We start from the raw sequence: 23,800 nt of genomic DNA, 5'->3' as shown, positions 1-23,800 counted from the left end.
TCGCTCTCGCGGCTCCCTTCCGCCCTCCCTTAAGCAGTGTGGGTTTATGCCGGTTGCCCTTTGGGAGCCAGGAATTTTTGGCTCACAGTTAAAATTGGCCTTTTACTGTGTGTCTTTTTGCCTACTTCACACTGTAATTGGGACTAGGGTGTGTCCAGTAGGCGAATACAGTCCAGTCTCTCATAGTTCACATTTCAGTTGGCGGCTAGGATGGGCAAAAGAGGAAAGATTAGGGATGCTGTGCATGCAGAGGCACCTTATGGTGACAGGTGATGCCTGAGGCCCAATCGATAGAGATCGATGACGCCCCTCAGGCTGGGTGTGCTTTGGCCCGAGAAGTGCCAGCTAATCACTGGCACAGTCAGCTGCCCATCCTAGGTTCCCCTTTGCAGATATTTTCAATAAATGTGGCCCTATTTTCAACCCAAGCCTTGTTGTCTGACTCTTCTTTGACCCATCTCTGCCCGCAAATGTTTGAACACCCTCCATCTGGTCAGAAGAACCACCCACAAACAGCAGCTCAGTCTTGTGGTGATTCAGCTTCAGTTTATTAGTCATCCTCCAGTCCATTGTCACCATCAGGTACCGATGTAGCGCACCTACAGTGTCACCTGAGGATGCTGAAAAGGAGGTACTGGGTACATACAATGTCTTATTCCTCTGCTACTACTTCTCCCTTCTCTTCTGAGATACGTTTGGATATTTTCCATTTCCTCTGTACTTGGTATGGCTTGCCTGGAGAGAACTGGAACCTTTGCCTCACTGCACTGGCCATCTCTGATGGAGGCAGAATTCCCTGCACCACACTGATAGATATGCATTTTGTCTATTGCCTTGGCTCATTCTAAGAATAGTTTATGGATTGGAGGGAGATGCAGGCTTAGGATCAGGTCTACAACTAGCAGTCAAAGAAATCAAATCTCATTCATTGGTTTGGTACTGATATTTCAACACCATTCATAATTATACTATTTATTTTATTTGAAGCTACTTCCATCCTGCTTGACACCCAATAATTAGAACTGGTTTACATAAAATCATGCGTAATACAATATGAAAACTAATATACACATAGCATAAAACAATGAATATATTAAAAATCTTACAACTAAAGCAATAAGTCAGGGAAAGCCTGAGTGAACAAATGCACTTTCAAAAAGCAGTTCAAGGTTGCCACAGTGTGTGTCTCTCAAACCGCATGAGGGAGAATCCACCAGTGTGTGTGTGCTATAACCGAGAAGGCCTGCTTATGTGCTGTTGTCTGGCGACACATTTTTGGCCATGAAATGACCAATAATGCTTCCTTTGGATGTCTGAGAGGTCATTTGGTGTATATTGGGGAAGCTATGACATCCCAGGAATTAGAACTGTTTTACATAAAATCATGTGTATGTATAAAACCCAATATACACATAGTGTAAAACAATACATATATTAAAAATATTAGGTTGATTTGGTGCATATTGGGGAAGCTATCTTAAGTATATCCTTGTGAGGCCTTTCCTAACCCATGTGTTGTGTTTTTCTGCTGTGTTGTTTTCTTTTGACCTTTTCTGAGCATTTATAATATTTTCTGAATAGCAATGTTACTATGTTTTCCAAAGTAATAACATTTTCTATATGAAGAGAATATTATTTAAAGCCTAGAATGTCAATAAACTAATGGATGTGTTTCTGTCAAAATCTTGACTAGTCATGCTTAACCATCTGACACACTGGGTGGAAAAGGTACAAATGTGAACTCAGATTAGACCACCAAATCAATAAATGCTAGCTTCTGGGCCACTCCACGAGGCTGGCAGCAACCTTTCTTTTGACAAGAATACAGCCTATTCTGTTTGGGTCCCCAAACCTGCCAAAGAGCTTGAGACGTTTCTTCCAGTCAATTGTCTCTGAGCAGGTGTGGGAAAACTAATTAACCAACTGTGTAGTTTATTCTCTTTTAACAGAAATACTGGCTTGATGGAATGATCACTTTGCCTTAATGTAACTGTGAGGAGAATGATAGGTCTCCTCCCACATGGAATGATAGGTTCCACATGGGTTTTTAACAAGAGCTCCAACTGTAGCTAGAAGCACCCCAAAGAAGTAAAACTGGGGTTTTACCGATTTGAGGCCTGGCAATGAAGGCAGCGGCTCACCTATGGATTGCATCAATTTTCCAGCTCACCTCACCATTGCTTCATTCTGCGTTTGAAAAGATGAATTACGTGGCCAGGTCATGGTCAGGTAGAATGGGACAGAATGTGACCCAGATTGGTTTCACATATGAATGTCTTTTATCAAAGGGTGATGACGTGGCCAAATAGGTCATAAAGCAGAGGATAGCAGGTAGATCGTGGCAAGTGAACACAGCCAAGGTGGCTAATCGGAGAGCAAATGAAATATATGCTGGATTGCCAGCTACATTTTATCAGGTGGCACATTATCTGGCAGACTCAAGTCCCTATACATTACAGGCTCTTATGACTAAATGTCGACTGAACTGTATTCCCTTGAGGGAAGAAGACGGAAAATTTCAAAATGGGCCCAGTCCATGTTGGCTATGTCTGTTCGGTTGCAAGACAGTGGAAGATAGAATTCACTTTCTGCTAGAGTGTGCTAAGTATGATGATTTGAGACTCAAATATATTCTTTGACTCCTAAAGAAAAAGAGGTTGGAAACATGAAGGGATAAGGTACAGATGTCATTAAATAGATTGGATTATTATGCTGCTTTTAGAATGGCAAAATATATCAAATCTGCTCAGAAAGTGAGAAAAGGGGCTTTGAATTCAAACCCAGAAAGTTTGTTTAGTTCAGTGTATGACAAGCCAAGATGGTTTGGCCTTAGGTTTTAAATATTAAATTTTGAGGGTTGTTGTATTTCTTGATGTAACCAGTGACTGTATGTTAGTCAAATATGTTTTAGTCACATGGACTGGTTCACTCTTTTACAAATGACATGTTGTCCACTCATTGAAATTGAACAGAATAAAATTTCCATTACTTTTATCTTTTTCTACAGGATACCAAGAACATCCATGAAACCACAAACTCTTCCTTTATTTATATCCTTCTACAAATTAGCTTTTCTCTGTTGTTCAGCTCAGGTCTCAGCACAATGATGTAGCATTTGGGGAAAAATATGCAGCACAGTAACCCAGTGCTAGAGGCCAAGATGGAGAAAATCTCCACAGCCACCATGTACTTTCCTCTTGTGCTGAGATAGGTTGGAACAAAGGACACCCACACACTGCAAAAGACCAACATGCTGAAGGTGATGAACTTGGCTTCATTAAAACTGTCAGGCAACTTCCTGGCCAGGAAGGCCACGGTGAAGCTGACGGCGGCCAAGAGGCCCATGTAGCTCAAGACACAATAGAACATGAAGATTGACCCTTCGTTACACAACAGGACAATTTCTTCAGTCAGAGAGTACGTGTCCAAATCTGGGAATGGGGGAGATGTTGCCAGCCACAGAGCACAGATCTCTGCTTGAATACTGGAGCATGAGATGACAATAGAATATGCCAGCCTTTTCCCTACCCATTTCCTCATCCGGGATCCTGGTTTGGTAGCCACGAATGCCAGAACCACAGATACAGTTTTGGCCAAGATGGTAGAGAGTGATACAGAGAAAATGATGCCAAAAGCCGTTTGTCGAAGAAGGCAGGTCACCTGATGAGGCTTTCCGATGAACAGGAAGGAAGAGAGGAAACACAAGAGGAGGGAGATGAGGAGAATGTAGGTGAGGCTTCGGTTGTTTGCTTTGACTATGGCAGTGTCCCGGTGCCTAATGAAGATGCCAAGCACCAGAGCTGTGATCAGACACAATAGAAGCGCAGAAGAAATTGAAACAATGGCCAATGTCTCTTTAAAAGCGAGGAAGTTTGGAATCTTAGGAATGCATTTGTCGTGGAATTTGTTTGGATAGTAACTTTCTGGACAACTGACACAACTTTCTACATCTGAGGAACAAACATATATGAATGTATAAAAAACAAAAAGAAATATATTCTCACAATTAAGGCAGCTCTACCAGACATTCAGCTAACACCCAGTATTTTATTGTTTACAGTGGGAGGATGCATAAACCTCCATACAATGTGCTTTATAATGAATGGATAATTTTGACCTTTGTTCCATGAATGACAGGTGTCTCTGTTGTCATCTTGGATTCTTTCCTTTTTCTGTGAATCACTTAGGGATGACAGAGAATTCTGCCATGGATCTCGGTGAGGCTGAATGCCGGTGCATTCGGACCCCCGAAATTGATGGCGGAAAGAAGCCCCTGCCCCCCAGCCCATGAAAGGCACATGAAACAGAGCACTTACCTGCTGCCGTCCGTGCTGACTTGTGAACGGCAGCCGCGCTGCATCCGCCATTCTCTTCCTCATCATAGCTGTGATAGGGTACGTAAATACTTATATTACGTAAATACTACGTAAATACCTTTTGCGTCCCTGCGAAGGCCGTGATAGGCTACGTAAGCATTTACGTAGCCTATTACGGCAAGCCAAAAAACCAACAACAGTGGAAGCAAATGGTGGCAGCTATGGTGGCTGCCATTTGCGTCCCCCCCCCCTTTTTTTTTTTGCTGTTTTAGGCTATGTAAATATTTATGTAGGCTATTACGTTAAAAAAAAGGGGAACGCAAATAGCGTAGTGGGCACTATTTGCATTCATTTCCCCCCCTCTGTAATAGCTTATGTAAATATTTATGTAGGCTAAAACGGGGGGGGGGGAGGAATGCAAATGGCACTCACTACGCTATTTGCGTTCCTCTTTTTTTCCCGCCGTAATAGCCTACATAAATATTTATGTAGGATGAAACGGCTAAAAATAGGGAATGCAAATGGCGGCTGCCATAGCCGCCACCATTTGTGTCCGCTTTTTTTTTTGTGCTTGCTGTGATAGGCTACGTAAATATTTATGTAGCCTATCATGGCAAAATGCAGGGACACAAATGGCGGCGGCTACTGTAGCCACCATTTGCGTCCCTGCAGGTGGCCCAGTGACCAGATGTCCGGCTGAGGGCGGCCCCAGCCGGCAGCCTGGTGGAATCTCTGTGGAGCACAGCCGGCCAGACAGAATTTCAAGAGGAGGGACACCTCCCCCCCTGCGATGTCACTTTTCGAAAAGGTAATTTACTTTCGTACATCCCTAGTCACAGCTACCGCTATGTGAAATGAGAGAACATTCTGGCATTAGTCTAAAAGTTTGGAGCCAACATTGGTTATTTTTCTGATTCACTCTGGCTCAGTTTATGAGTGGTATTGTCGCATTCTCTTTTTTGGTGATTGTAGCATGTGTTCCACACCAAACCTTTGCACATTTGTAAAAGATCCGTTTCTAGTTTTATAAAAACCTATAATTACAGAAACTGCATTTGCTATCATTGGAATTCGTTTTGTTTTGGAGTGATCTGCCATGCACATCACATTGCATATGCATCGATTTACTCGAATGGTTATTTTGATGCCCTTTTAACCTCTCTTCAAGCAACTTCATCCCTACAGGGATGATCACTTCTTTCCCATCCTGGCCTTGCCATTTGCTTTTTGTTGAAGCTCTTTCATCTCATGCAATCTGGATTCGGGTGTATCTAATTGTGCATGGACCCCTAGTTCCACACTAATACCACTAATATGTCAGATAAATCCTTCCTTTAATGCTCTCAAAATGTTGCCACAGTATCCTTCATCGAAACTGCTTATGCAAACTTTTGGAAGTAAGTGGAGTACATGCTGAAAAAGGTATATCACTGCTTTGGTGGATGGTGGGGTACCCTTGTCCTGGGAGCTCATGTGGGGGATGAGAGGCAGGCCTGGCTAAGGGTCAGGGGAGGGTGATGAATTAAGTGGCTTACAAAAGTCTCTATTTTCTTGTTCATTTCCTTCAGAAGCTCAGCACCATCTGACTTTCCTATGGTCGTTGATTGTTACTGAGCATCATAGAGCACTGTTAAAATGCCGGTGACCAAGACTGGATTGGTAGATGTAGCCTTCACTGATCTGGAGCTGAGGTTGTCATGCTTTGGTAACAGTTGGCAGTTTCAGTGCAGGTTCAAGGGGAAGATAACCAGATATCAAAATGTGATGACTATCTTGAGGCTAGGAGTGTACGAAAGTCACTTACCTGGTCTCGCAGCTTGCTTCGCGGTGGGGGGGAGGCGCTTCGCTGCTCCCCCCAAAGTTCAGGCCGGGCGGGGGAGGCTTCCCGCCTTGCCCGGCTGAAATTCAGGCTGGGGAGGAGGCGCCTCGCCTCACCTGGCCGCGAAATAAAAAGTAAAAAAAAACAAAAAACGCCCCTGTGATAGGCTATATGACGATTTACGTAGCCTATCATGGCTAGATCTGCAAAGTCAGCCGTGATAGGCTACATTAATTGTCATGTAGCCTATCACGGGGGCGTTTTTTTTTTTTTTTACTTTTCTTGGAATGGCGGCGGCAGCAGCCGGTTGAAAGACCGGCTGCCGCCCCCGCCCCTGTCGAAGCCCTGCCGAACCGCCGCCGGGACCCGTCGCCGGGAGGGACATTCGTGAAAGGTAAGTCCCATCCCGGGGGGGGGGGTGCGGGGGACAGGGGGGGTGGAGAATTTCTCCCCGAAACTACTTTGGGGGGCCGAATACGTTGGCATTCGGCCCCCCGAAGTTTCAGCGAGAAATTCTCTGACACCCCTAGTTGAGGCCCCTTTAAAGGAGAAGGGAGGCTTCCTCAGACCTGCTCCTTCAAAGACAAGAGGCTTGAGGGAATAGTGAAAGGACCTCCATGTGAGGCATGGCCAACACACTGACACAAGGATGCAAGACCTGGTCATGGGGACGAGGTCGGCAGAATTTCTTCCGCAGATCCATGTGAGGTTGGTGAGGGAACAATGCTATGTGTACGGCTAGGTGTAGGCCTGGAGCTGGGGAGCTTGTTCCAAAAGGGCTGAACTAGAAGGACAAAGCTTCAGTACTATAGAACGATAGAGCACTCCCATTGGAGGGAGGGAGTTTCTTATTATGTTTACTTTCATACTGTGGCAATCTCCAGCAAAACTGTTGCTCATTTGAAAGTCCAAAGACTCCGGAATCTTCTCTCTTCCTTTGGGTTGCAGGTGCAAACACCTTCTTTAATCTCTTCTCCACAAAGGCCAGGAATGTTAATACCATTAATGGAAAGTAATTCTATATCTTCCTGCTCACACAGGAGCAGCTATGACTACTTTAGAATTCTCTGGTAACTTGAGTTTTATTAATGCTAAAATGCATTAGCTCTGTTTCTAAAACTGTTTCCCTGAAGAGGGACAAGAGAAAATTTCAATAAAATCACATGTATCAATTTGATCTTTAAATAAAGAGTTCAATGCACAATATATGGCATGTTCAAATCTCTCAAAAATGTAATTGACAACAAAAGATGGGGAAGGGTTGCTTGCAAATAAAATGCATCTTGTTATCATATGTCCTACCATTCTGGTTTGAGAACATCCCATCTGGACATGGAGCACAATCATAGCAGCAAAATTTCTCCCCCTCTTTCTTTTTCTTGCTGTAACCAGGAGGGCAGTTGTCAGTACACTGAGAAAGAGGTGGCACCTATTCAAAGAGCTTAGTATTAAGAAAGGTTTGAGGAATCCATTTCACATCAGAGAATGCACCAGTAAACAGGAAGGCCAGTGGTCCTGCATAGATGGCACATGAAGTGCCAACGTCTCCTGTGAACTCCAGAAGATTAGAATTTCCATTCCTCGTCTGATCAATGATACAACTAGCTTGGATTCCATTTAGCACCATTAACTAGATACATGTCTCAGAATTCACATGAAAGTAATGATGGGCAACATGATCCTTTCTTCCTTCCACACCTTCTTTTTCTTACTGCAACCAGGATTGCAGTAGACATTAGACAGAGAAAGAGGTGGCACCAGTCCAAAATTATTGCAAGAGCACAGTATGAAAGAAATGTTTGTTGAACCCATCACACCTTCAGATCTTCTACCAGTAAACACAAAGGCCAATGACATGGAATGTTCGATGTCAAAATGCCCAGGTAATACATTCAGTTGGAGGATTATCCATTGTTGAAAGCAAATGGAAGATTTGAATGTGCATTCTTAGGATGTCTGAGATTTCACATGAAACTAATGATGGGGAACATGATCTCTCCTGTGTTAGCTATTAGTCTATCTTAAGCAAACATGTCCCATCTAGATATTGCAGTCTATTGCAGAGAATCCATCACACCTTCAGATCTTCTACTAGTGAACACAAAGACCGATGGCATGGGATGTTAGTTGTCTAAATGCACAGGTGGTGCATTCCATTGGGGGAATAGCCATTGTCCAAAGCATCTAGAAGATTTGCATTCCCATTCTTAGGCTGGCTCAGGTTTCTCATGGAAGTAATGATTGGCAGTAGTGTGGTGTAGTGACTAGAGTGTTGGACTGGGAGTCAGGAGATCTGGGTTCTAGTCTTCAGTCAGCTATGGAAGCTCACTGGGTGACTTTGGGCCCATCACAGACTCTCAGCCCAACCCACCTCATAGGGTTGTTATTGTGAGGATAAAATGGAGGAGGAGGATGATGTACACTGCTTGGGTTCCTTAAAGAGGAAAAAAGGTTAGATATAAATGTAACAAACAAACAAACAAACAAATAAATAAACCAACAAATCTCTCCTGTGTTAGCCACTAGACCATCTTGGTCGGTACATGTCCCATCTCAATATTGCATTTTTCTTACCTTGCCTATTTTTATGTGGAATACCCACCATCCCTATTTCAATGTACTCCTTCAAAAAGTGATGTTCCCTCTGTCTCAAAACTGTATTGCAGCGACTTTCAAATTAATGATGCATTTTCTAAAGAATGGCAGTCATTTCCCTACCTGAGTCAGGTCTCTGTGCCATTTGATTCTGTCCTCATGAATGGTGACCCCTTTGCTTGGAGGAGCGCGAGGATCCAGCTTTCCCACTTTGACCCTGACATAGGACTGATTTGGGAAGGTGACGATGTTTGTAATATCGAATCCCCCCTCAAATTCTCCATGTTCATTAAATGTAATTTCATCTCCAGCATTGTTGTTGAATGAGGTGGTCTGAATCAGTGAGTGGAGCTAGGTGGAGAGAAAAAGAGAATCAAATGGTCTATAAAGTTGTGTAATGTTCTCATTCAGATTGTTCAAATAGCCTGTGGAGAGAAGAGTATATCCACCTTTCACTAGTAGAAATAGGGAAAGACTGACAAATAATCAATCACCGTAAACTCAACAGGTGAAGGTGTTGCAAGGAGAACTTCGGAAAATATATGTCTTGGGAAAAATGGGAAAGTATGCAATACTTACATTTGTAGTGTGCTTTATAAATTTAAGGTCACCCTGTTGCTTTAGGAAAGTCATTCCCAAGTTGTTGACCTTCAGGCATTTTGGACCTCAGCTCCCATCAGCCCCACGTAACAAGGCCAATGGTCAGGAATGCTGGCAATTGCAGAACAACATTTCTGAAGGCACTAGGTTGGGGAAGGCTGCTTATTTTAATTAGGAACGTAGAATATATTACATATAAATTGGTTTGCCCATCAAATTATCATTACAATTGAAGACATGTAGAAGTAAATTCAGTAAAATTGTAATTCTTGCCTCAATAAAGTATATTTTAATATTCATTATACCAAACATGATAACTTCATGAGCAAAGCAAGTTATACATAATATCATGTAGGTGTAGGGGAGTACGAAACCCTGCTTACCTGGCTCCGTCGGGTTCTGCAGGTGGGGGGAGGCAATCTATTCCTCCCCTCGGAATCCTCGATGGGGGGGAGGCGATCCGTTCCTCCCCCACGGAGCCCTGCCCGGCTGGCTCTGCTCTGTGGCCAGGCCGTGGAGCCGCCGGCTGGGCCAACCCACAGCAGGGCGTCCAGTCGCTGTCAGGCTGGTGCGGATGCAAATGGTGTCATGCATAGGGGACACCGTTTGCGTCCCTACACAAGCCCATGATAGGCTATGTAAATATTTACGTAGCCTATCATGGCTAAAGCGGGAATGTAAATGGCGTAGGGGATGCCATTTGCGTCCCTGCTTTAGCCGTGATAGACTATGTAAAGATATACGTAGTCTATCATGGGCCAGCATAGGGACTCAAATGGCGGCGGCTACGACGGCCGCCGTTTGTGGCCGCAGTGGCCTGGCAGCAGCCGGAGCCACTGCCGCCACCACCCGAGCCGGAATCAGAGCTGCAGCCAGGTAGGCTCTGTTTCGCGGGGCTTTTGCGGGGTGGTGGGGTGGGGGGCTCCATTCTGCTACGGATTCTGGGGGGCCAAATTCACTGGAATTCAGCCCCCATGGGATCCGTGGCGGAATTCTCTAACATCCCTATTTAGGTTCCTATTTTTATGTCTGACCAAAGGGAACTTCAACAAATAGCTTCTGAAACATCTGAATCATCAAAGAGACTAGAAGAAGCAGGAGGATTGGAGGCACAGGAAGACTAGTTTACAGCATCTGTTCCTGTTTTCAAGCAAGTTTACAGAAATTCCTAAACCTTTTCATGCTTGCAGGGTACAGCTTAGGGAAATCTAATCTGGAGGAAAAGCTACTGTGATCAGATTTAACTGTAGGGATGTACGAAAGCCACTTACATTTTCGAAGGGTGACATTCGCAGTGGGGGGGAGGTGCTCCATCTCTCCCCCCGAAATTCTCTCCAGCTGGCTCTGCTCTGCAGAGCCGCCGGCAGGGGCCACCCACAGCCGGACATCCGGCTGCTGGGCAGCCTGCAGGGATACAAATCCCTGCCAGAGCTGCCGCCATTTACGTCCCTGTATTTTGGCGTGATAAATATTTACGTAGCCTATCACGGCAAAAAAAACCCAAAACAGCAAACGCAAGTGGCTGCGGTTACAGTGGCTGCCATTTGTGTTCCCTTTTTTTTTGCCGTGATAGGTTACGTAAATATTTATGTAGCCTATTACGGCCAAAAACTAGGGAACACAAAAGGCGGCCACTACGCCATTTGCGCCCCTCTCTTTTGCCGTAATAGCCTACGTAAATATTTATGTAGGCTATCACGGCCAAAAAAATAAGGGAACGCAAATGGCGGCCACCGTAGTTGCTGCCATTTGCGTTCCCTTTCTTTTGCCATGATAGGCTACGTAAGTATTTATGTAGCCTATCATGGCTATAGTGATGAAGCGAATGGCGGCCGCGGCCACCATTCGTAAGTCAGTGCGAACGGCAGCAGGTAGGTGTCCCGTTTCGCACGCCTTTTGTGGGGTGGGGGGGTGGGGGGAGGCTTCGTTCCTCCACAGATTTTGGGGGGCTGAATCCACTGGCATTTGGCCTCACTGAGATCCGTGGTGGAATTCTCTGACATCCCTATTTAACTGGGGAATATTCTCTCACTCAACTGCAACTGTGAAGAATGTACATTTTTATCCATGTTCTGATATGGTGACTTTATTGAAATGTTGGGAATCTTGGCATCACTTGGAGCATCCCTAAATGTCTATCATTCAAAGATACATTAGATCAATATGTTTAATTAGGAAAGGAAGAATTTATGATGCTGGGAATCTTGCAGAGAGGTATTTTAAAAATCAACCCTCTCATGTATTCATTACTTTCAGAAATATTGCTTCTCTAGCTTGCACAGCAAAGTTTTATTGCATGGTTTTTAGAAATTATTTGTGTGGGGGATGAAGGCTGAGTTGCAACATATAAACTCTAAGTCTTAGATATTGCATTCATCCATCCATCCAGATTTTTTGTTACTATCTAAACTTGATTAATTTTTCCACTTTTACAGAAAAAACAGAACAGAAACAGCCTTTGTGGAAAAACAAAACAAAACAGTAAATAAGTCGTTCTCCCCTGAATGTTTTCTGGTTGGTTTCCAGGACTTAACATCTCTAGTCTGGATACAACCCCCTGCCTGTCTGCTGTTCACATTTGGCAAGGAAGGGAAGAAAACTGAGAAGATGAGCAAGACATCCTGGGTGCTTTGTAGGGATTGCCAGCTAAACCATGTGCTACGTTTCAATGGATGGTGTCTGTATCTGTGTCCAGTTTTTATTGGAACCACCACAAGGGGAGAGGAAGTTTAATACTTCTCTCTCCAGAGGCAGGTTCATCCCCTTTGTACTTATGGAATATGGACATAAGCACCCCATTGGCACAATTTCCTTTTTGCTGAGTCCTATAGCTGTGGTGTGGGTGTGGGAGTTCAGAGAGAGATGACAGGTAAACTCATGGCCTGGGAGGGAAGGATTAACCATACCATTCCTGCATAATAATTCCAATAAATGTAAGACCCAACCCCAACAATAAGAAAAGGAAAAGAGATAGGTGTTATCTATACCATTAATGGAACAGAGTTTAGCATTTAGAGGTAAGTAGGACACTGACTACTGCATGTCACGCCATTGTCCAGTATCTAGACCATGACGTTTGACTTCCATTGATAAGGACAGGTTACCTGCCAGGGTTCTACACTCTGAGGAGAAAGTCTGACTCTGATCTCCATTGTTCTGTGGCTGACTCTAGCTGAGTAGATGGTGTGCAAGGCATGGGCCACAGCGTAGACAGCATTGTAGATACTGTAGCTGTGGCCGGTCATCCTCATTTCAAAAGTAACCCCAGGAAGGCTTTCCAGCATCTCCTCTCCAGTACATGTTTGAGCTTTGAGACTCATAATTGAGTTTGAAAGTGAACAACCAAATGCTTGTTCCCAGAAAAGACGAACAAAACCATCTTCATTTGCCCAGGAAGGATTGACAAGCTCAACAAATTCTGGGAAGTCTTGAAGCTCCCTTGATGGAATTGTAAAGGAGATAGCACCATGGAGCATTTGTACATCCAATCCAGCAGCTAGCATAATGGGATTTATATTGTATTCGATCTGGGCTGTTGTTATCCATACTTTTGCTGCAGAGAACCTCCCCTTATGCTGAGAAGGCTTTAGGGGCATTATCTTGCTTCCATATATAAAAAATTCCAGCCACATAACAGCTGGAGATTCTCCATATATTACAACTGCATTGGCTTCGCTCTCCATGATAGTCTTCAAAACCTTCACTTTGTCAGAGAAGATTTTAAGTATATCAAATATAAACACATTTTTTTCAAGCATTTCTATGAATGCAGAACAGATTTTGTTCTGGGAAAGCAGAGATTCCATGGTGTGCAAAAAATGGTCTCCACCCTCATCGTCCGTAGCCATAAGTCCAACCCAGTTCCATCTGAAATGCCAAAATAACTGGACAAGTCCTTGGTATTGAAGTTCTTCCTTGGGGGCCATGGAGTAAAAGGAAGGGAAACTGGCTTGATCATTCACTGCTGGCTCAAAGGAGCCATATGAAACCTAAAAAAGAAAAAAATAGGGATGTCAGAGAATTCTGCCACAGATCTCAGTGAGACTGAATGCCAGCGCATTTGGCCCCACATAATCCATGGCAGAATGAAGACCCCCACCCCACCACCCCACGAAAGGCGCACGAAACGGAGCACTGACCTGGTGCTGTTCGCGCTGCTTTGTGAGTGGCGGCTGCATCTGTAGCTGCCATTTGCTTACCCATTTTTGCCGTGATAGGCCACGTAAATACTTACGTAGCCTATCACGGCTATTGCAGGGACGCCATTTGCATCCCTGCGGAGGCCGTGATAGGCCACGTAAATATTTACGTGGCCTATCACGGCAAAAAAACAGGAACGCAAATGGTGGCAGCCGTAGCCGCCGCCATTTGCATCTGCAGGTGCCGCATGCCTGTGAATGCACCGGGCCGGCGGCTCCGCGGAGTTGCTGTGGAGCGGAGCTGGCTGGGTTAGGATTTCAGGGGGAGGTGCGGAGCTCCTCCCCCCCACCGCGAATCACCCCCTTCGAAAAGGTAAGTGACTTTCGCATATCTCTGGAAAAAAAGAAAGCAAAAGAAAGACAGCAGCAGACATTTCAGAATGGGAGCAGGGGTATCTGATGGTCTCGTCACTCATTAAAGGGGAATCACAAAACAAACTTTTCAGCAGTTAGGGATGGCGGAGAATTCCACCACAGATCTCAATGAGGCTGAATGCCAGTGCATTCGGCCCCCCGAAATCCATGGCGGAATGACCCCCCCGCCCCACCACCCTGCGAAAGGCGTGTGATTTTCCCCATAGCCTAAATACTTATGTAGCCTATCACGGCTAATGCAGGGACACCATTTGCGACCCTGTGGAGGCCGTGATAGGCTATGTAAATATTTACGTAGCCCATCCTGGCAAAAAAAAGGGACAAAATGGCGGTGGCTACAGTGGCTGCCATTTGCATCCCTGCGCAGCCCAGCAGCAGCTGAATTTCGTTGTGGGAGGCTCCGCCCGGTGGCTCCATGGAATCACCATGTAGCGAAGCCAGTCAGCGAGGATTTTGGGGGGAGGGACGGAGCACCTCCCCCCCACCACAGATGTCATGAAACGAAACGGGTAAGTCATTTTGTACATCCCTATCAGCAATTACATGCCTCTAAATTCTATTGCTTATGAAAATGACACCTGTTAAGCTAACAACCTTGTTTATGTGCAGATTGGGGAAGGGTGGTTAGGCTAGCCATGGTGCATGGTGGTTACCGCTAACCACCATGACTGTCATTGCCACACGTGCAGCTAACCAAATTCCGCAACATGGTTAGACTAACCATTCTCTAACCACCCTCTCCCCTGCAGCACCCTGAAGCCCTCCAGGCCGGCATCCCAGCAGCCTTTGTTCTTGCAGTGGCCATTTCAGCATTTGGTGCTGGCAGCGGATCTCCCCTCAAAATCGGAAGGGGTGGTGCTTGTGGGAGAAGGACCATGCCCATTGTGGCGGCAGCACAGGGCACAGGCAGGCACGAGCCACCACTCTAAGGGCACTTTTCTGCTGGTGCAGATGTGGATTGGCAACTGTGCCATGTGTTGCTAGGCATATCTTGACCATAGAGACCTGCCACTCAGGCTAGATGGGCTACTCCTTCTTTGGCCACTCTTGCCGTGGAGCACTATGGTGGCTGCAAATATATCACAGAGGGTGTTCACATGTCACACTAAGCCATGGTAGATCCCACTAACCATCTTGCTACAAGTACTTAGTGAGCGTGGTTAGTCCCTGGTTAATAAACTCCTGTGGTTGGGTCTGACCTTAGTTCAGATGTCACCCTAAGCCACCATGGTTAGATGACAACCTTAACCATCAGGGCTTAGCGTGAAATCTGAACTGGGTCAATAACTTGAAAATTTGTATCCGTGAACTTGCCAATGAGGCTACTATTGTGAATAGTGATCTGATAACCATGTCATCAGTAGCAAATTTAAAAGTGCTGAGAATTTACACATTTGTTGTGTTCACTCCAGTAGATACAGCTTGGCATATGATATATTTCTTTCAAAGTTTTCTGAAAGCTACTGCTGCATGGTATTCAAGCTTGCTGAAGAGCTGTGCCTTTCATTGGTATGGTGAAGTTCTAAGCAGTGGGTCAAACTGATTGATGTTTTTTGCACCATGAGAGCCTACAGCAGTAACTACTGGCAAAGTTGTGTTGGAAATGATCAGTTTCACGCTGAAATTAGAATACTGCAAGCACACAAACTTTTGAGAGAAATTCTCTTAGACAGGGTTTCTCCTACAAGGCCTATTCCCTTCCATTATGGAATGTGACATCACAAGGTTAGACTACATGTTACTACAAGGACTGGAAACCTAGTGTGTGTGTGAGGTTAGGGAGACTTTAATCCTCCTCCTCCTCCTCCCATACTGTGGTCCCAATATGGATTACCAAAAAGGTATCCGGCTGCATTGTAAATAGCAGGCAAAGTGTTAAAGCCCCTTAACCCCACCCCAGTGTCCTGATCCATATTAAGTTCCAGTGCTTACTTTTGAGGAAACCAAGGAAAAGAACAAACACTTTTAAATTAACATGACCCTGCGGCAGTTTGGGGATGGAATTTCTTTTCCATGTGGGGCGGGGGGAAAGATAGGGATTGGGGCTCATGGCTGACTGTTTTTCCCTGAAGGCTGAAAGTGTGAGGCCCAAATCCTTCTGTATGTTAACATGTGTTCATCAATTCACAGAAATGCAAGTTTCATTCAACCCAGATTGAGGTATAGACATCATTTGTAGCATTGATTTAGTTGGATTCTTGTACCTATGCAAACAGACGCCCAAAAAACTAGAGGGGGAACGTCTGAGGGTGCCACATGCTCCAGAGGTTTGCCTCAGGAGCATTTGTAACATTTGTTTGTTTATTAAATTTCTGTCCTGCCCAATAGCCAAAGGTATCTGGGAGGTGCAGAACAATTAAAAGCACAAAATACATCTTAGAAAACCATATGAAATGTAAACATTGAAACTACAGTATAAAAGTAGAACCCCCCTCACCCAGAAAAAGCTAGCAGGAATGCAGAGATTAAAAGTACGATAAGAGATTGAACATGAGGGAATAAAAGACTTGGAAAATTAACACTGGGACATTAAGAAAGTATAAGTAACACTTGGAAAATTAACTGATTAGAAGACTGGGAAAATTTCCTGGTGCTGGAAAGAGGACAACATAGGTACCTTTCTGGGAAACTCATTCCACAACTGGGGTGCCATAGCACAAATGCAGTCTTCTTGATAGCCACCCGCCTCACTCGCTTTAGCAGTGGCTCCCAGAGAAGGTCTGCTGGAGAAGACCTTAGGGTCTGGGCAGGTACATAAGGGAGGAGATGATCCTTCAGAGTACCTGGCTCCAAGCCATTTAGGGCTTTGAATGTTAAGACCAGTACTTTGAATCAGGCCCAAAAATAGACTGGCAGCCAGTGCAGATGGAAGAGTCCTTGCACAATAGGATCATGTTGGCCAGAACCCATTAACAGTCTCGCTCCCCAGTTTTGGACCAGCTGAAGTTTCTGGACCATTTTCAAAAACATCCACACGTATAATGTCTTGCAGTAAACCAGACAAGAGGTTGCTTAAGCCTGGATAACTGTAGCTAGGCTACCTCTGTCCAGATGAGGATGTAAATGGTATATCAGCCTCAGCTGATAAAGGGTGCCCCATGCCACTGAGTCAGCCCGTGCCTCAACTGACTGTTCTGGGTCCATGAGTACACCCAACAACACTGCTGGTGCTTTAGGAGGAGTGCAAGCTCTCCAGAACAGGTTGAACCTCACTTGGGCAGATGGACAAACCACCCATTAGCAGTACCTCTATCATGTCCAGATTGAGTCTGCATTTCTTAGCCCTCATCCAGTCGGTTACCATGCCCAGGCACTGATTTAGAACAGCCACTGCCTCACTGGGATTTGATGAAAAGGAGGGATAGAGCTGGGTGTCATCTGCATATTGATGACGCTTCAGCCTACATCTCTGGATAACCTCCCCCAGCAGTTTGGGTAGATGCTTAAAAGCATGGAGAATAGAACAGAGCCCCGTGAAACACCATAACCATTGCTGTGAAAGCACAGAGCAATAATCCCCCAGCACCACCTTCTGCAAGGAGCTGCAAGCATAACCGTAACCACTACTGTGCAGTGCCTCCAACTCCCAGCCCAGACAACCTATCTAGAAGGATACCACTGTTGATGATATTGCAAGCCACAGAAATGGTGCAGGAGAATCAACAGGGTCATGATCCCTGTCCCTCTCCCAGGAAAGGTCATCCGCTAGGGTGACTAAAGCAATGTTCATTCCAAAACCAGGCCCGAAGCCTGATTGAAATGGATCTACATGACCAATTCCATCCAAGAGTGCCCGGAGAACTGTGTTGCGTTATTGTTTTATTTATTGTTGTTTGTATTCCATCAGATCTTAGGTTCACTGCTTTGATACTTTTGTTGAAAGTGCTTTATAATTTGAACAATAAATAAACAAACACTGTGGTGCAGTAAGAAAATGTTCAGCCCTGGACATAACGGTCTCGTGCCCTGCTTTAGATGGCCATGGCACAGCTTTCAAGGAAACTTTGGATACAAGGTATTCCAATTCAGATAAAGAAAGGGAGTTAATGGTGGGGCAAATAGGAACAAGTAGAAAAGGTGTATAGAGAGTGTCAAACATGCACTGAAAGTTTAGGAGGACATGCATGTCTAAATCAGGAGTTCTAGCCAGTAGGCAAAAGAAACAGAATGGATGTGAATTCCTCTTTGCCATGGTCCTCTTCCGGCTAAGTCTGGGGAAGGCTGGAAGACAATCTTCCAGATTGGCATTTTGCTACCCTTGTCCTCCTGTGGTAGTGTTCATGTTCAAAATAGCATGGTGTATACTTTGTCTCTTATGCCTCATCCCCAACTCCCTTCTTTGTTGAACCACATCCCCCAGATTTCACATATACACAGAGATGAATATTTGGTCAATGAGTCCTCTAGATATTCAGTCCTGTCACCAAAGGACAATCCTTCTGTACACATATGAAACATACAGTGTTAGCTTGAGATTTAGTTGAAGCAGACCGACTGAAATCAATGGGTCTATTTCAGGTATGATTAAATCTGGATCAAGCCCACTCCTCATACAAAGATTTGGAAACCCATGGGGAATTCCAAATGCAACCCCACATATCTCAGCTCCTTTTCCTCCCCCCTCCTTCTGTACCAGTTCATACTGACAAATCATCAAATTGCTACTGGAAAGAGAGAAGAGTTCATTATAGGAGAGTTGTGCTGATCCTACCTGTGGAACCTTGTAAATGGGTAAGATGTCTGCCATACGTGAGGAAGTTTCAGAGCTAAGTCCGCCGATGACTCCTATGACATTTTTCTGAAAGCCACATTCATAGTTGGGGAGAAACTGGTGGGAGTTAAAGAGGAAGCCCAAAGTGGTGCAATAGGTCATCTTTGAATCAGTGTAGCTGTCAAAGATGTGGAACCCGAGAGTGACGTTGGGCAAGATGTTGGGATTGTCATTGATCTCATCAATGGCAAACACGAAAGCCAGGATGTGCTGGTAGAAATTTGTCACCACCCTGCAAAAAAAGTGACATCCTGTTTCATAGGAGAGTGCACAAACCTCGTTCATGGGAGAGTTAAACGGTGCACAAAATAATTTTAACTCAGTACAGGTCTACTCAAGATCTGAAAAGTTCAGCTGCTTGTTTATAAAGAGGGAGCATAACCCGCAAATTTAGTCATAAATTAAGGGCCTTTGAAAAGATGGACCAGATGGTTACATGTTGCTGGATTGTGCTTTGGGGCTCCTAAGACTAGGCATGTCGCTGTCAATATTCAGCTCAGATCATATTTTAATGTGTCACATATCATTTTTTATGCAGACATCTGGGTAGAACAGATCAAACATTTTCTTGGATTTCACTGTTTTCACTTCCAATATTTCCATCTATGTTGTTCTCTATTATATATTTTCCACTACTAATATCCACGGTGTCACAGCATTATGCTCCAGTGTTTTGACCATTGCCACTTTCTAGGTGCTTCCGAAACTGCATCTGCTTCACAGAGTTTGAGACCTCCTTGTACCTTCAGCATCTAGCTTTTCGTAGCTTTAAATGAACGAATCTAAGAAGGAATACAGGACGTTGGCCTATATAGGTCTTGCAATGATGTCTGTGCTATCCCCTATGAACTTGTTGTGAATGGAAACTGTTAAGGTAATCATGCCTGTTGTGTTTTGCATGTCAGTTTTGTCTTACATCACAGTTTACATCTCTCCCCAGCCCTGCAAGCATATACAGGTCTGTCAGTTTGACGTTAACACCTCATGGACATGACAAATTGGACAGTGTCCATGAAAGCTTATGCCAGGATATGTGTATTCAGTTTTAAAGTGCTACAAGAATCTTATGTTTCTGTTTTGCTGCAGTACACTATTCTGGCCACCCATCTGGAAAGCAGAGAAATGTTATTTTTGTGCTTCACAAGTGAAGTAATACAGATGGACATGTATAGGTCTCCCCTATAAGGTCATTAGGTCCAGGGTGGAAAAATTCCTAGCTCCATCACTGTGAACATCAAACTTCAGAAAGTCTTGGGAACCTATTTCCACATTCTCCTTTTCACTTAGGAATGGACAAAGGAGATTCCGACTACTCACATCACCCTCTGGAACAGTCTGCCTATGCAACACCACACCATCCTGGTATTACTTTAAAAGATCTACCGCTATGATTTTCCAAGATCATAAGTACTGTGCTGTCGGTCATATAAAGACTCACTCAAATAACCCTAAATATCATCTTGGGATGGGTGTGGGGGGAGAATTCCTTACAGGGGCATGTTAATCTTCTCCAGAGAAGGATGTCTGATGAATAAAACTTTGGGGACCATGTAGTGGATATAAGATGCCATTCCACCAATGAGGAAGTCACCTGGCTGGTACCACTCGTGTGAAATATACAGAGGCTTGTTTCCACTGCACTTAATAGCATGCATTTTCCAGACCACATTTGGCAGTAGCAGTAGAGGCAGCAGCAGCAGCAACAGCATCCTTCCACACATCAGGGTCTCCCGTGTCTCTCTCTACATCCACATAATTACTACCATCAGTCTGACTTGAACAAGGTGTGTGGCAGCTGACTCTGAAATGCAACTCAGTGAAGATACAGGTGTCCTCTTTATCCTTAAGCTCAACAGGGTAACAAAAGCAACCCTTCAATGCCCATTGAGAGTCACCATCTGAAGGTTGAGGTGCACGATGGAAGAGGGAACGGGATCAACATGACAGAGCCCTGGTTCTCTGTTCTCATGATCCTTAGCAGTCAATGGCCCTTTGTCAGACTTATAAATATTTCAGACTTGCCTGATGATTTTTTTTTCCCCCTAGAAAGCTCTTTGAGCAGGTAAATCAATTATAGCAATTTTATTAATTACAGGGGAGGTAAACACAAGTGCAATGTTTTTGGACTCCATGATGCAACATCCGTAGTAGAAGTGCTGAAACAAACATATTTGTCTGATCTCCCTGCTCCATTCTGCTCCTCCCTAATGGTGAGGAAGGAATAGCAGGTAGAATCATGTACTTGGAAGGGATATCATAGGTCCTTTGGTCCAACCCATGCCAACAGAGGAAATTTCCTGTACGTTGCTGGTGGTGGTGGGGAGTTCACAGGAGTAGGAACATTTTCGATGACCCACAGTGACGCCAAGAATGGAGTCAATGAAGAGGTCAGCATGCTTGGAATAGAACTTCCACTTCTACAATTGATATTTTTCTGTCTTTGCAAGTATAAAACAAGACAAATCAGAAAAGTAAAAAAAGTAAAAACAGTGAAGCCCTATCTTAACCCTGCAGTAGAATGTAAATTTATTAAAAAAGGAAATGATGCATTTATAGGAGTCATGCTGGATGTTCTCTCTCTCTCTCTCTCTCTATATATATATATATATAGTTCCTAGTCTACTTTGCAACTGCAAGAGTTCACAACATCCTCTGTTCCATCTAACATTGACCCTTCTTGGTATCCCCCATTGTGTACTAGTCACTGGAGTTTGGGACCTATGTTGAACAGGATCCTAAAAGCAAGGGAAGTTGTGTTGGCCATAGGGATGGACAAAAGTCACTTACCTGTCCTCGAAGCTTGTTCGCGGTGGTGGGGAGGTGCTTCGCTGCTCCCCCCGTGAAGTTCAGGCCGGGGGGGGAGGCTTCCCACCTCGCCCAGCCGAAATTCAGGCCGGGGGGGAGGCACCTCGCCTCGCCCGGCCGCGAACTAAAAAGTTTTAAAATAACAAAACGCCCCCGTGATAGGCTACGTGACGATTAACGTAGCCTATCACGGCTAGATCTGCAAAGTCAGCCATGATAGGCTACGTTAATCGTCACGTAGCCTATCACGGGTAAGTATATATAAAAAAAGAAGCACGTACGCTAATGGCGGCCCCCATAGGGAGCCGCCATTCACGTTCCTTATTTGGTCGCTGTAGTCTACGTAAAGATTTACGTAGACTACGGCGAAAATAAGGGCAACGCAAATAGCGTTGCCCTTATTTTCACTGTAGTCTACGCAAATCTTTACGTAGACTACAGCGACCAAATAAGGAACGTGAATGGCGGCTCCCTATGGGGGCCGCCATTATCCATATGCGCTTTTTTTTTTAAAGTCACCCGTGATAGGCTACATGACAATTTACGTAGCCTATCACGGCTGACTTTGCAAATCTAGCCGTGATAGGCTACGTTCATCATCACGTAGCCTATCACGGGGGCGTTTTTTTTTTCTTTTATTGCAATGGCGGCGGCGGCAGCCAGTCAAAAGACCGGCTGCCGCTCCCACCCTGGGCGAACACCCGCCGAACTGCTGGCCAGACCCGCTGCCGGGAGGGACATTCGCCAAAGGTAAGTCCCGTCCTGGGGGGGGGGGGTGCGGGGGGCGGGGGGGTGCGGAGAATTTCTCCCCGAAACTTGTTCGGAGGGCCAAACACGTTGGCGCTCGCCCCCCCCGAAGTTTCGGGGAGAAATTCTCCGCCAACCCTAGTTGGCCATATGGAAAATTCCACATTCCATATTAATGTAATGCCATATTAGTCCTAGCAAAGATGATAAAAATGTGCCTGTTTTTTGAGATCTCAAGATCTCAAGATCTCAAGATCTTGACATGTCTTCAGGCAGGAAGATGATAGGAAAAGCAAGTTAGGGTTTAGGGGAAAGCTAGGTGAAAAAGATAACTTACTGATGAACTCATGGTGTCCCATGATCTCAAGCTTGTGATGGAATGGAGGAAGAACGGGGGTGACAGGGTCCGCTTTTTTTTCCACTCCCTTTCCCCTCATCCCACCAGCTTTTCGCAACATCTTGCCAGATGAAGAGATCTGGAGATCTTGAAAGCTTGTATTTTTGTTGTGATCTTTTGGGTGACCAAACTGAGGCATTCCACAAACATGGAAAAAGGATGCTATCGATGTCAGTTGGGATGCAGTGAGCCTAGGAAATACAGCTCCCATGAAGCCCGGCCAATTTAGACACAACACATATGTATTAATATTATTAATATTTACATGTATTACATTTCTATACTGCTCAATAGCCAAAGCAGTCTGGGTAGCTTCAAAAAAGTTGAAACCATTAAAAAGGAGAGGAGCTCCATCATGTACTGCAGTCCTGAGCTTTGTCAGGCTTGATTGGTCAAAACATGTAGACTGAATTAGGCTCGGAGACATACAGGCAGCCAGTGCAAGCAGGCCAGAATGAGTGTTATGTGTTCAGACCTCTGGTCCTTGCTATCAACCTGGCTGTAGGGATGGCGGAGAATTTCTCCACGAATCTCCAGGAGGCCGAACGCCAATGCATTCGGCCCCCCGAAATTGGTGGTGAAATTCTCCGACGGCCCCCCACCCCCCCCGGGATGGGACTTACCGTGGTCGAATGTCCCTCCTGGCAGCGGGTCCCGGCAGCATTTCGATGGCTTTTCAGTGGGGGTGGGGGCGGCGGCCGGTCTTCCTTAGCAGTAGTTAAAGTAAAAAACAACAACACCACACACGTGATAAGCTACGTAACTATTTACGTAGCCTATCATGGCTAGATTTCCAAAGTCAGCTGTGATAGGCTACGTAAATCATTACGTAGCCTATCATGGGTGACTTTGGGGGGGGGAAAAAAAGCACGTACGCAAATGGCGGCGCCCATGGGCACCGCCATTTGCGTTCCATATTTGGACAGGGGTAGTCTACATAAAGGATTATGTAGACTACGGCGAAAATAAGGGAACGCTATTTGCGTTGCCCTTATTTTCGCTGTAGTCTACGTAAATCTTTACGTAGACTACCCCTGCCCAAACAAGGAACACAAATGGTGGTGCCCATGGGCGCCGCCATTTGCGTACGTGCTTTTTACCCCCCACCAAAGTCACCCATGATAGGCTACGTAATGATTTACGTAGCCTATCACGGCTGACTTTGGAAATCTAGCT

General features: G+C 45.0%; 2 protein-coding genes across 2 annotated transcripts; both read right to left on the bottom strand.

The window, feature by feature from the left end:
• Positions 1–537: 537 nt before the first annotated feature.
• Positions 538–10,675, bottom strand: LOC146342634 (vomeronasal type-2 receptor 26-like). The gene is made up of 4 exons (XM_084808623.1): positions 10,602–10,675; positions 8,854–9,081; positions 7,438–7,564; positions 538–3,950 (listed from the first exon to the last, which is right to left on the bottom strand). The coding sequence occupies exons 1-4, from the start codon at positions 10,617–10,619 to the stop codon at positions 3,049–3,051; spliced, it is 1,275 nt and encodes a 424-aa protein (XP_084664749.1). The 5' UTR covers positions 10,620–10,675; the 3' UTR covers positions 538–3,048.
• Positions 10,676–15,407: 4,732 nt separating this feature from the next.
• On the bottom strand, positions 15,408–20,396 carry LOC146342633 (vomeronasal type-2 receptor 26-like). The gene is made up of 3 exons (XM_084807949.1): positions 20,167–20,396; positions 18,616–18,907; positions 15,408–15,536 (listed from the first exon to the last, which is right to left on the bottom strand). The coding sequence occupies exons 1-3, from the start codon at positions 20,394–20,396 to the stop codon at positions 15,408–15,410; spliced, it is 651 nt and encodes a 216-aa protein (XP_084664075.1).
• Positions 20,397–23,800: the final 3,404 nt, after the last annotated feature.

This window comes from Heloderma suspectum, chromosome 6, assembly GCF_057233095.1.
Source record: "Heloderma suspectum isolate Gila_16-S chromosome 6, 16-S_ref, whole genome shotgun sequence".
Taxonomy (NCBI): domain Eukaryota; kingdom Metazoa; phylum Chordata; class Lepidosauria; order Squamata; family Helodermatidae; genus Heloderma; species Heloderma suspectum.
This window is presented reverse-complemented; position numbering and strand designations above follow the sequence as displayed.